This window comes from Belonocnema kinseyi, chromosome 3, assembly GCF_010883055.1.
Source record: "Belonocnema kinseyi isolate 2016_QV_RU_SX_M_011 chromosome 3, B_treatae_v1, whole genome shotgun sequence".
Taxonomy (NCBI): Eukaryota; Metazoa; Arthropoda; class Insecta; order Hymenoptera; family Cynipidae; genus Belonocnema; species Belonocnema kinseyi.
Genome location: NC_046659.1, coordinates 13,420,750 through 13,433,548, shown reverse-complemented (window position 1 = coordinate 13,433,548; position 12,799 = coordinate 13,420,750). Strand labels below are relative to the sequence as shown.

General features: G+C 35.2%; 1 protein-coding gene across 6 annotated transcripts in view; it reads right to left on the bottom strand.

Annotated features, from left to right (window-relative positions):
* LOC117170224 (serine/threonine-protein kinase ppk30) overlaps nt 1–12,799 on the bottom strand; it is a 543,229-nt gene that overhangs the window by 359,899 nt on the left and 170,531 nt on the right. For all 6 annotated transcript variants that reach the window (XM_033356845.1, XM_033356844.1, XM_033356843.1 and 3 more), the window contains one exon: nt 10,204–10,376. In XM_033356845.1, coding sequence (XP_033212736.1) covers nt 10,204–10,376 — 173 coding nt within the window. The remainder of the gene's footprint in view (nt 1–10,203; nt 10,377–12,799) is intronic.

Genomic DNA, 12,799 nt, shown 5'->3' with positions numbered 1-12,799 from the left:
GTTTAAAAGTTTATCAATAATAATTAAAATTTGCAGACAAATACAAAGTGAAAATTATTAGAATTATTCAATGAAAATAATTCTTTCATGTTTTTTATTTTATGAACAGATTTTTTAATTATCAGCTGATATGTGTGTGTGTGTGTGTGTGTGTGTGACGCACGCCGAAGGAAGGAGGCTTACTCTAAAAAGTGAAATATTTCAGGGCGAGCGGTTGGAGTGTAATCTATAGACACGACTTTTAGGAGTGAGGGAAGACTTACGAAATGTTCCTTCTCCACATACCACTACATTCTCATGGAAAGAGATAGGTGGTTGACGCGGCTTACTGGCAGGGTATACATGAGACGCGTAGATGGGTTGGTGAGTGGTGGGAGGTGTTTCACGGAATCTCGATCTCTCGAGCCAAAGCCCGATTTCTCGGGTACTTAACAACTTAATTATTAGCAATGATAACGCTCGGAATTTTTTTTCGATGGTTTCATTAAAAGGAGCAGCTCAAAAACTATCGAAAGGTGTAAGAACCTCGTTTTCGAGTTTTTTATTGTAAGCCCCCTTTCTTTGGCGCACGTCACACACAAACATACACACACACAAACACACACACAGAGAAAGAGAGGCACACACATACGAGGTGATTCTTTTTTCTTGGGACTTCCGAAAAATCTCAACAAATACGCATCTAACTAAAAAAATGTCATCAACAGAAACTTTTTATTTCCGATGGGTAAAAGCAGCCACGTAAAAATTTACCCCACACCCCAACCCCTGGGGGCGGAAAGGGGCTAAATTTTAAACTTAAAATGGAAACCTATACTTTTTATTGCAGATTAAGATTCTCTATAAAAAATACGTCATTTTTATTTGAAAAGTTTTTTTCGATTTGCGCCAGATGGCGATGCATTTGTGAAAAATGAAATTGTTCACATCTCACGAAATGCGCTTCCAAACAAAAAATACAAAAGACGTGTAGATTGTTTTCAGGAGAGCTATTGAGTCAATGTGACGAGTGGCTCAAGTGGCCAGATGCCTACCTTACCGCCACTTTTTTCTTTCCTAACTTATTTTCACACGAAGTGCCGCATCCAGTTGAAGATTTGGGATAATAAATAGGAAGTACTAAGAAAGGAGAGTCTGGTCCTAAATTTGAAAAATTATGAAAAAAGTTTTTTTGTAAATATTTTTTTTGTTGCTTTTTTCATCATTATTATAATTTAGGACCAGACCCACCTTTTTTTAGTGCTTCCGAATTATTATCCCAAATTCTCAACTCTATGTGGCGCTTTATGTGAAAATAAGTTAGGAAATAAAAAAAGTAGCGGTAAATTATTAATCTGGTCACGTGACCAACTCATCACATGGCCTTAATTTGTAATCAATTTAAGTAACAGCACCCCTTCCACCTACCTGAGAAGAGGTTTAAAGTGGAGTAAAAAAATTAGAAACCTCAGTTTTATTTTTAAAACGCAAGCTTCTCATTTTGACTCCATCTGTGTAAGCTGTCAATGAATTAACTACTTTGAGCGCTATTAAGGAACAACGACTTGGACGCAGTGCTTTTTTTTTACCCTTTAGGTCCCTTTTTTCGGTCAATTCCTTTGTCTTTCACCATCCAGTTGCTTGTTTTCGGTGAGTCCCCTTGCTTCTCACAATCGAGGTGCTTGGTTTCGATAAACATTTTACATTAAGTTCTCAAAATAGTACCCTCCCACTTCGATGCACTTGTTAATCAGCACATCGAAAGTTTTCAAACAACTGCGGAGTGTGTCCACAGTTGTTGGCAGTTCTCGACAAACTAGATTTTTTTAATAACGCCACAAAAAGAAATCCGGTAATGTAAGGTCTAGCGGTCTGGCAGGTCATTTTACCGGACCTTCTTTGCCAATTCAGTGACCCTTAAATTCGCGATTTAGTACTTCACGCGCGATAGCCGCATAATGCGCTGGACAACCGTCATGTTGAAACCGCATGCTCTATCGCACTTTCAAGCTTAGATCTTAAAGTAATTTGAAAGTTCATTTTCCATAAAGTTATTGTACTTATCAACACAAAACTCTCACGGACCAAGGACGCTAACGCTCAACCCCGTGCACCCAGTGTGGGTTTTCCATACTCCAATAATAAATGTTATGTCTATAAACCATACCGTGATTCGTGAAAGAGGAATCATCTAAGAACAATACCCGAAAAAAGAAATTCGGATACCCTTGTATCTGCTGAAGCGTCCATTAACAAAATGTCAATTGGTTCTGAAAGAGGAATTGCGATGCAGTTCATGATGCAGTAAAATATAAAGGAATGATATTTATTACGTTTTAATTCCTTCAACACACTGCCTTGAGACATTCCGGTGTCACGGCTTAGTTGTCGAGTATCAACATGGGGGTCATGAGCGGCTGCGGCTAATAAAGTGATTTAATCATTAAAGCCAGTAATAGTTTTTCGTCGATTACTTTTTTTCGCTTGTACACTTCCGTCAGTGGCAAATTTGTTGAACAACCGGCAAAAAGAAGCGCGTGAGCGTACAGTGTCTGAAAAACGTTGAGCATAAAGAGTGACAGCATGCTCTATATTCCTGCTACTCTCTCCATTAATGCAAATAATTTCTATTATCTCTTACGTAGATAAAAAATCCATTCTAAAAGCAATAATTTGAAGGAGGTAATAAAAGGACACGCAATTAAGCGCAAACAAATGTAAGAAGCACAACTAAACTACCAATATCAAAGAATCTACGAAATAATCTATGGTGTGGGACTTAGGAAAGGTTAATCTCAGATGCACTGTAAGTTTTGGTCCAGTGTCATTTGTTTTGAGATTAGGGATAGATTTATTGTGAAATAAGTGTAGTCAACGCGAGTCGGCTTGAAGCCGTGTTTCCATGCACGTATCCAGAAGGACCCATAATTACATTCACTGTAGCTGCGCGCTAGTATTAAAAAGTCAAAAAACTTTGTTACGAAGTAGGCGAAGCGGTATAAAGAGGTAGGAAACGTTGGCGATTCTCTCCACAGAGGCAGACGCGTGTGACCACGAAAAAGGAGGATAATATAATTATCAAGGTTTTTTTTATAAGCACTCCACCTATAATTTGTGGTGAGTCCAAACAGTTTTTTCAAGAAGGCTACAAAAGCTACAATGCCGCTTGAGATCTACCAGATATGGATAGAGGAGCACGGTGCTGAAACTGTTCTAGAAACCGCAGAACATTGTAAAGCGACTAGCATGGGCGAACAAAAATAACCAACACGAATAATCGAACCTAGTGTTCACAGATGAGTCATTGTTCTGGGCATAAATTCGTACTCCACATGCGTGCTCCGTATACGGTCTACAATTCGACCAACGCAGCGTTATGCACTTAATCAAGGTCCATGTGTGAGGTTGCTTCTACAAGCTGGGTTTTGGCCTAATGCACGTTTTCAACGACAACCTGAACGCCGAAAGGATGCTTTAAATCTATCAAACAATGACCAAAAACACCGTAACTGCCTGTGCCTCCCTTCCTGAGGATCTCTTTGAAAAGTTCGACGTCTGGACCATAAATTGGTCATATTATAGCGCGGGGAGAGCTGGGGCTGATTTAAATCGAATGCTAAAACTGATGATCGGTAAAAAGACCAAAATATGGGTCTTTTTAGCGGTACAAAGAACTTTTTAGGGGTACAAAGAATTTTTCCGCCGCAGGACCAAACGGTATCAAGAACTTCTGATGTAAGAAGTTTACTTACTGACAGATTGGAAGACAAAATCTGTCGATGGAGACGCTGCTTTCTTCTTAGCATCCGCGGGAACGCTAGAAATTTGTTCTCGCTTCAAATAAATCTGGGTCCGTTGTCCAATCCAAAGTGCATACTGTTCTCTCCTGTGTAACTTTCGACCATCTTTAAAGAATTATGAAGCTGCTTTGCTTCAGAGGCAGATATCTTTAGGCGATCGTTATAAAATACATGAGTGACCCCGCCCTCTTCCGTATTCTCATACGTGCGTCACCAAGCAGCTTTGAGTTGTTCAGTTTGTGATGGTTGATTCTTAGTTCGTGGAAGCACTTACGGATCCTTTCTGTAAACGTTCTAAAAAAGTAGGTTCGAAAATGGATTGCGAGAAAAAATGTTTGGTTTCAGCCATAATGCGAGCGACGCATCACTGGCACCAGCCAGCGTAGTCGTCGCTAGATTAGATAAGCTAGTCTAAACATATACAGAGAGCAGAAAAATAAATAATATCACAAATAAAATAAAGAGCGAAAACAAGATAAATATGAATTCACAACCGTAGAGTAAAGGTAGAAAGACAGAAAAGGAAAGTGGAGATAAATGAATATTGGATAGAGATGTGTTGCAATAAATAACAATATAAAATGCGTAAAAGTAGAAACGAAAGTTTTTGTAAAATTGTTGGAACGGACTTTTAAAAGGTGGTAACGAGAAAAACTCGTTTAAAGTTTTAAACATTGAAAAGTAAAAAAAATAAAAGTAAAAGTAAAAAAAAAATTAATTTTTTGAACGATTTCAGCTTCTTATTTTTTCCATTATACTGTGCACACTACTTCATGGACGTAGAAAGTGTAGTGAAAACCAATAAAAACTATTATTGTATAGTATTTTTCATGTTATTCTGGCATGTTCCTATATTTTCAAGCGTAGTTGCGGTCTATGCGGAGAGTCGACTTAAAATCTATAACTTCAAGAGTTCTGCTCCAATTGACTCAAAATTTTGACACAATATTTAAAAAATATTTTACAACAAAAAAACAAAAACAGCAAAAATTTTTTTGCTAGTGCTTATCCCCCATTCCCCCTTTAAAATTCGCGAGTTATTGCACGAAGAAGGATATAGATTGTGAGCCCAACAAATAATAGAACCACCTAATAGTGATTTGTCGAATCTGATAGTGATGTTAAGGAAGTAAGATAAAATATCTAGGTTTTTTCTTAGAATTCACAAAAGTTTATAAGATAACGAAAAAAGATTTATAACCTATTCCATTTATGACATAAATATGTCAAAAACATATGTCTAATATCGATCTTCGTCGGGCTTATAATCAAATACCATTAGCAGTGAATCGAAACCTATAACATTCCATGCTACATTCCAACGCCTGTTGGACAAACAATAACACCAGATTTGAGACTGAATGTGTCTTACTAACTTGATGATTTCGTAATAGTTTCAGGCAATATTAAAGATAATCTCAAATAATTGAAAATTGTTCTAGAAAAATTTTTAAAAACTGAGCAAAAGGATTAGACAAGTGCGAGTTCGGTTGCTGAGAAATATGATATTTAGGATTCAAAGTTGATTACAAAAGGGTTTAAAAATAGATAAAGAGAAAATAAAACAATAGTAGAATTTTCGAGCACAAAAACAGTAAAACAGCTACCGAGGCTTACAGGTATGGTGTTGTGTTATTTATGAAACATCCCACAATAAATAGATTCTAAAATCCCTAAAAAAGAAGCATAGTGGGAAGGGCCTTCGGAACAGGAAAAGTTATTTACGCCAAATAAATATTTACTGAAGATAGCACTAGTTTTGTCACGTCCTGATTACAAACAGAAGGACAGGAGGGAGAAAGAATGAGTGGGCTGTGAGGGGAAGAGGGGGAGAGCATGGGATTATAAAGAAACAGTTAAAATTTAAGCATTATAGAAAAAGGAGTAGCATTTTATTTAGAGAAGCAAGTGAAAGTTCATTTTACTTAGCGATGTAATCTAAAGCGGAAGTTGAATAGATGCATGCTAAAAGTATATCGATATCTCAGTGGAACTATCGACATTGCTTTGATATTTAGAGAGGAAAAACAGGGTATTTAGAAGCAATGACTTCATAAATTCGCTGTGATCCAGTAGCTCAGAGGAGTCGTAAACATTTAACTGTCTTAGTATCACTTTGTCTCCTGAAAATTCTATCGGATTTTTTCAGTTTTTTTTCTAAAAAATGATTATTAAAATATGTACAGTTTTAAATTATAAAATTCTGTCTCTTCCTGAAGGGTATGATAAATTATTATTACGTTCAGGAGATTTTGATGTTAGAAAAATGAGAGGAGAAGCTTCATTGGATATAAGCTCTGATTCAATTTATTGTTAAATAGTAAAAAATGTATAGTTGTAGGTTACATACATTCTGTCTTTAATGTTAGATTGAGGACGTCTTATGGAGTTCCTGTTTTAGACCGCCTGTACAATCGTGCCTCACGTAAAATGTAGCTTCCGGGAATTAGGTCCCTTTCTTCGCGGGCGGACGCATGTATAGAAGACTATACTGGAGCTCAAATTTATTTCCTTTTTTCAGTTATCCTCTTTTTAGTTAAATTTTCACTTTCCCTTTTCCATGCAATATTAAATATAAAAAAAATAGAATTTGAATTTGGAATTATCAAACGTTGTTACATTCAAGTAAATCAATAAAATAACAGCCCCTAAGAATATAAAACTCGAAATTAAAACAAACTTATGATCAAATGAAATCTAAACATGAAAACAAATAAAAAATATTATTCAGTGATCTTGGAAAAAGTTCACGAAATAAGTAATGAATAAAGAAAAAGAACAAGGAGGCAATAATTTAAAAGTGGGACAGAAAAGTGGATATTATTTCGAGAAAGACAAGGGAAGATGTCTCCAGCAAGGAGATGTAGAAAACCTTAACCTAATACTAAGATCTAAGAACATGTGCATGGTATTACCCAAGACTTTATCTTAGCAATTGCTGCATCATGCTTCTAGTATACTTCAATCGACATTTTTAGTAGATAAAAAATATATTTATAAATTTGGCCAATAAAAATTTTCGACTTGAGTAGTATTCAAAAAGTAAGATCATTTTGAAAATTAATTATATTTTCTTATAAGACACCCATTATTTATAGTTATAGTTTAAAACACTGCAAAAACAAGCGGAAAGAGATCAGAGTGTAAAAAGAGCAAGCGGACATATTATACTTTTTATTAATGACGCAATTAAGATTGTAAACATTGCAGTAGTTATTAATTTGTGGATTGTAGTTGAATCGCAGTGTTAAAATTTGGTATTTATAATAGGAGTGGCATATTAAAAACATAAGCTAGACTCTGAACATATAATAAATATGTTCTTTGATGCTATTCGTAATTTATCTAGCAGGGAGAACCCTCTGTCCATCATAATTGGTTGGGACTTCAATTCTATATTGGGAGACGTCAACCAGTTGCACCATATGTCAACAAGGGATGTCCCTATCAAGTTACAGAAAAAGTTGCAATTCGGAGGTGAATTGTAGAGATACGTTGCTGACAAGTGAAATAGAATCTAAAAGCTTTTTAATTTCTAATAGTAAATCTTCTAGCGATACGCAAAAGCTTGAATTTTTATTGAAAGTGACCGATTGGCGAACGAGGCTTTTAGTTTGAGATCGCTAAGTGACTCCGAGCCGAGCACCAAGTCCTAATTTTCTTCGAAGTAAAAGATTTCTCGTCGAAGACCACGTAATTCATTCTCCATCTGAAAGTGTAACTGAATATATAAAGTTAAACCAACGATATACGACAATACTTCAAACGCTTTTTTTAAAATCTCAGCTGAATGCCAGACTTTAATATTAATTGATTTCAAATGAAGATGCTGATTTGAAATAATTGAAAGTGTTGATTACTGGTCTTTAAGAAATTGATATCTCCTGCTAATTAATAATGTACACAAGTAATATCAATAAGATTTTCTTATATTTTTATAATACTAACTTATAAATTAATAGCTTAAATTGAAAGCATTTTCTTACTTCAATCCACTACTCACAACCATTTCCTATTCACTTTTATTCGAATAAATATTCATTTAATCTGCATTTTACTATTTATTAACAAAAACTACACTTTGCCATTTTACGTACATTCATAGTTAAGGGCATGTAGTATTTAGAAAATGATCGATTTTATCAGTGTTAGCTTCCCCGGCTTTTTTCCTCCAATAATGAAGATTTTGTCTTAAAAAATTTAGGTATGATAGCGAACATGCTAGAGGACGAACTTGAACTCTTCGTTGGTGGAATAATTAAAAAAAATTATTTTCCTAAACTTGATTAATGTGTGTATGTATAATGGGGTTATGTGTGCTACAAATCACCCCAGTTTTACTTCAAACCTGAAAAATATTTTTAGCCGAAAACTTGAGACAGGTAAAAAAACATAGTAACTAATGTCCCGGAACTGACGGACAAAAACCCCTAGGGAACTAAACCCGATTTACCACATGACGAAGTATCATAAGTCTCTAATTCAAAGCTTCTTATTAAATACATCTTCCATGCGACTGCCTTTCATAGAGATTTCATACCATTCGTATATACATGAAATTAATTAGAAAACGCATCCTAAAAACATTGTAGTTTAGCCGCTTCGATATGACTCCACAAAACGAACTCTTCATGAAATAAGCTGTGAATTAGATCTCGGTTTATTCTACTTTTTGGAATTTATAATTATATGGTGCTAATTTGACGAGCACTTTGCTTCCTCAATGTAATTAATTCGAAAATATATTTTCCTCCTGATACAGGCAGCATTGATGATTTTTAAGTCTCGAAGAAAGGACAAATCTCGATGAAAAAAACGATTTTTAAATATTGTCAATGACCATAACGTGAAACTTAACACTATTTAAGGTTATTCGATTAGTTGCACACTAAGGAGTCTTTTCTATAAGTGAATCTACTTTAAATTACGTTCATGAAAAAGTTTTTCTAAAAAAACCCCAGTTGCAAAGTATTATGCAAGTGCTAAAAAAATCTAATAAATATTTTTAGAAATCTTTGTATCAGTTTTGAGATATCCGTGGTGAAAATCAGCCCTCGAAATTTGATTCATTTATCTGCAGCTGTCTTCAAATTATCGTGTTAACCACAAGAAAGCAACGCTCACACACGCATCCGGACAATTACTTAGAACATAGCATAAGACATTTATCAGTAACACATGTTTAATTAAATAATTTTTTAAATATTTGAAGTGGTTACGACTATAAAGCTCCCTCCCTGAGAAATCCAAAAGCTTTGTGGATAGAGCTGACTATGACACAGACTGAAGTCGGACATAGAGTTTCGTTTTTTCCGCATTCTAGGTCAAGATGTGTTCGACAACAGCAGCAGGGATAGTCCATGTACAGCCTGAGCACTTATGAAATCTCCTATCTGGCTGCTCCCTCGAGGTGTCCTAACGATAGGATGCCAACGCACGCGACACGACTGGACGGTACTTAACCAAACATAAAAACAATAAAAAACTAACCGAGAAGTTGGCACAAGAAACTCTTGCCCGTGGAATTGAATAAGATGAAGCTAGACGTTAACCAAAACTAAAAGGTGCTTGCTCGCTCCATCAAATCATGAAAGATCTATCTCGGGCGAGCAAAGCATGAGGGTGCCACTTCTCGCGTTTAGGGTACAAGCGAGAAGTAGCATCTTCATGCTCTGCTCGCCCGAGATAGAACTTTCATGATTTGATGGAGCAAGCGAGCCATCCTTTTGTTTTGGTCAACTTTCAGCTTCATCTTGCTCAATTCCACAAAATAAAGGTTTCCAGCGCAAACTTCTCGGTTCGCTTTTTACTGTTTATATTTTTGGTTAAGTATCATCTAATCAATCGCATGTGTTAGCATCCTATCGTTAGGACGCCTCGCTATGTCACTTTTACAGTTTTGCTGAATTTTTCTATGGAAATAGATTAAATTGACGAGAATACGAATTGCCTAATGCATTGGACTTCTATTTTCCCTACGACTACTTCTATAGTGCAAACTAGACCTAAAAACGTCTTCGTCGAATTTATGAAAGCTTAACACAGATCGTCGTCAAGGAATAAAAGGAAATGTATAATAAGCTCATAAAAGGGTTCCGATGACTTTTCTAGTAATATTACGCTAGAATGGCTGTTATAATATTGCTACACTCGTTGGGGTTTCGAAAGCTTAAGATAATCCCAGCTTGTCTGCAAATTACTAAATTAATTGCGAATATTATGTAAAAACCAGCAGGCCCATGTCCTCAAAATACACGAGACCATCAGCACTTTATATATGCTCTAAAAGACACTTGCCTTTCAAATTTATTCAAGTCATGCAAAATCGTGTAACCTGAACTTAAAGTGATATAATTTGTCCAAAGGATATTTTTGAACATAAACTATGGCATAATTTATTCGATAGTGAGGAAACAGAACTCACCTCTTGGCAAACTGTTACTTCTGGCATTGTAAATATTTCCTCTGAATAAAGCCTCATGTTTCTTTTCTGGATTATCGGCAGCATTAATGCTTTCAGCTTCAAAAGAATTTTTATGACTGAGTTCATCCATATTATTGCTCGGTGTATGTTTAAATTCAAATTTTGAGGTGCGCCTGATTAAAAAAAAATCTATTTAAAAATCCAAACGTGAATTAATGACACCACGTTACTTCACACAAATAACAATAATTATTTAATTCAAAAAATCTACTTAAAATTTACATAACCTCCGTTCCTTTACATCGTTTTTACGTAATTGACATATTATCTGGTTTAAGTTATTCTCTAATTTGTTACATATACGTTTTAATACTTTAGTACTTAGCGCATCGAAGCGAAAGAACGTAAGAGTGAGCGAAAAAGAGCGAAACATCAAAGCCTCATCCTACTCTACTTAATTTAACTCGTTCTTACTTTGCAAATTTACCTATGATAACGCTTATATGGGACATCTGTTTCCTTCTATCTCACTTCTTTACTTTTTGCTATGTTTTCTTTTTTCTTATTCCTTTCCTTTTTAGTTATGTTTTTCAGTATCTCCACCCTCTCTCCACTTCATCACTATCCTTCTCTAACTCCTCTATTTTTTCTAACTCCATCTATTCTTCTCCCAGCCTCTCCACCCAAAGATTTTATCCACATTTTCTGGCCTTAAATATACGGATCTCTTTCTTTCAACTTTTTATAACAATTTTTTTCTAACCCCCTTCATTGCCTCGCTTAGTTCCTCGCCGAATTTCCACGCCCTCTTTCATAATTTATCTCGGTGTGCTTCTTCTCTTAACATATAATATGGTGCTTTACAGTCTATGAGTAATGTCCAGGTCCACCCCTTAATATTCCATATATCTCTCTTGCAACCTCTTCAGTTGCTTTCTGTCCTTTTATCCCTATATGAAGTGTGATTAAAAGTATCTATTTCCTGCGCAATAAATTACACGCCGCAAAATATAGTATGTACTTTCTTGAGAAGTGTTGTGTATAAGGGCCTTTTAAATCTAAATACTTTTCAACAAAGTAGGTATTTTTGTTTTAACTGCAGGTTAGGGTGCTGAAAGTATTTTTCATATCTGAAAGATCTTAAGGAAGCAGTAATAGCGTGATTTCCATATAAAAGATTTTTGTAAATAAAAGCAGCGATATTCAGAATTTTTTGATTAAAGAAAGAAATGCTTAGTATTTTAGGGTGGAAAAACAATGGTGACAGTTTCTTTTTAGTTTTTAAACTATCTGAAAAAACTACTATCTTTAATTAGTTATTCTTAATTAGATAATATAAGGTTCATTTTTCGGCAAATAAAAAGCGAGGAGTCCAATAGGTTTTATATGGAATAAAATCTTTGTTTAACTACTTAATAAACAAATTCAGCATTTATTAATCTTTCTCACAATACACCAGATTTATGCACGTAGATTGCACTTGAATTTTTAGTTATCCATTTTTGTGGCGATAATTACAATTTAGTACTTGCTCGCGTCGGTTATAAACCATGAAGAATGTTCCCTCATTCACGATTATAAGCTTACTAAATATTTCGGAATGTCATTACATACACTTACACAAATACGTGTACAGAGAGGTGTTCACCCTCTCAGATAAAGATAATGCAAAACAAACCATATTTAATATAAGTTTCAATCATAATATAACGCCCGACTCGTAGTATTGACGCAGCACGAAAGTAATTTAAAATGTTATTTATTAAATCTTTGAAGATCACAACAAAAAATTTACAAATGTAACGAAAGATTTGCATAATAAATATGTAACTCCCGCTGTCTAGAAACGGCGCAGAAGTTAAACAATGTACGCCTGCTATAAACAGTATTTAAGTTCTTTGGAGAAAAAGTTCTGGATATACTTTACACTTGAACGATTGAATAACTTAGTAGAAAGAAATATGCGTTGGCTTAAGTGTGAAAATAAGAACAAAAAAAATATAATTTTAAAATTGTGCATTGAAATGTAAACGATTTTCTAAGCCTAATTAAGCGCTCTCCAAAAATACATTTCTGGATGAAAGGAGTGCCTTATAATTTGGTCACTTACGTGGCAAGACTATCGGCCAACTCAGCAGCACCCGTCGTAGAAATAGTTAATGAGAAAATTTTTGAAATAGGACGGTCGTACCAGACCATCGTCTTCAGGCCGACATTTAATTATTCGACCCAATTGCCATTTAGACGGAAGAAGAGCATCATGTCGTATGAGGACCATATCTCCCCTTCTAACATTATGTTGTTTTTTCCATTTGTGACGTTGTTGTAGAGAGTGCAAGTATTCCACGTTCCACCGTTGCCAGAATATTTCATCTAAACGTTACACTATTTGCCATCGCTTTAATCTATTCTCCTGAACAAATTCTACAGAGGTTTCAGGAAGACTAGTAATAGGAGCTCCTATAAAAAAAATGACCTGGAGTTAGATAAGAAAAATTATCAGGCTCACCAGAGAGAGGACCGATAGGTCGAGAGTTGAGACAAGCTTCGATACGCGATAGTGTAGTCGTGAATTCTTGGAACGTAAGAGTATGAG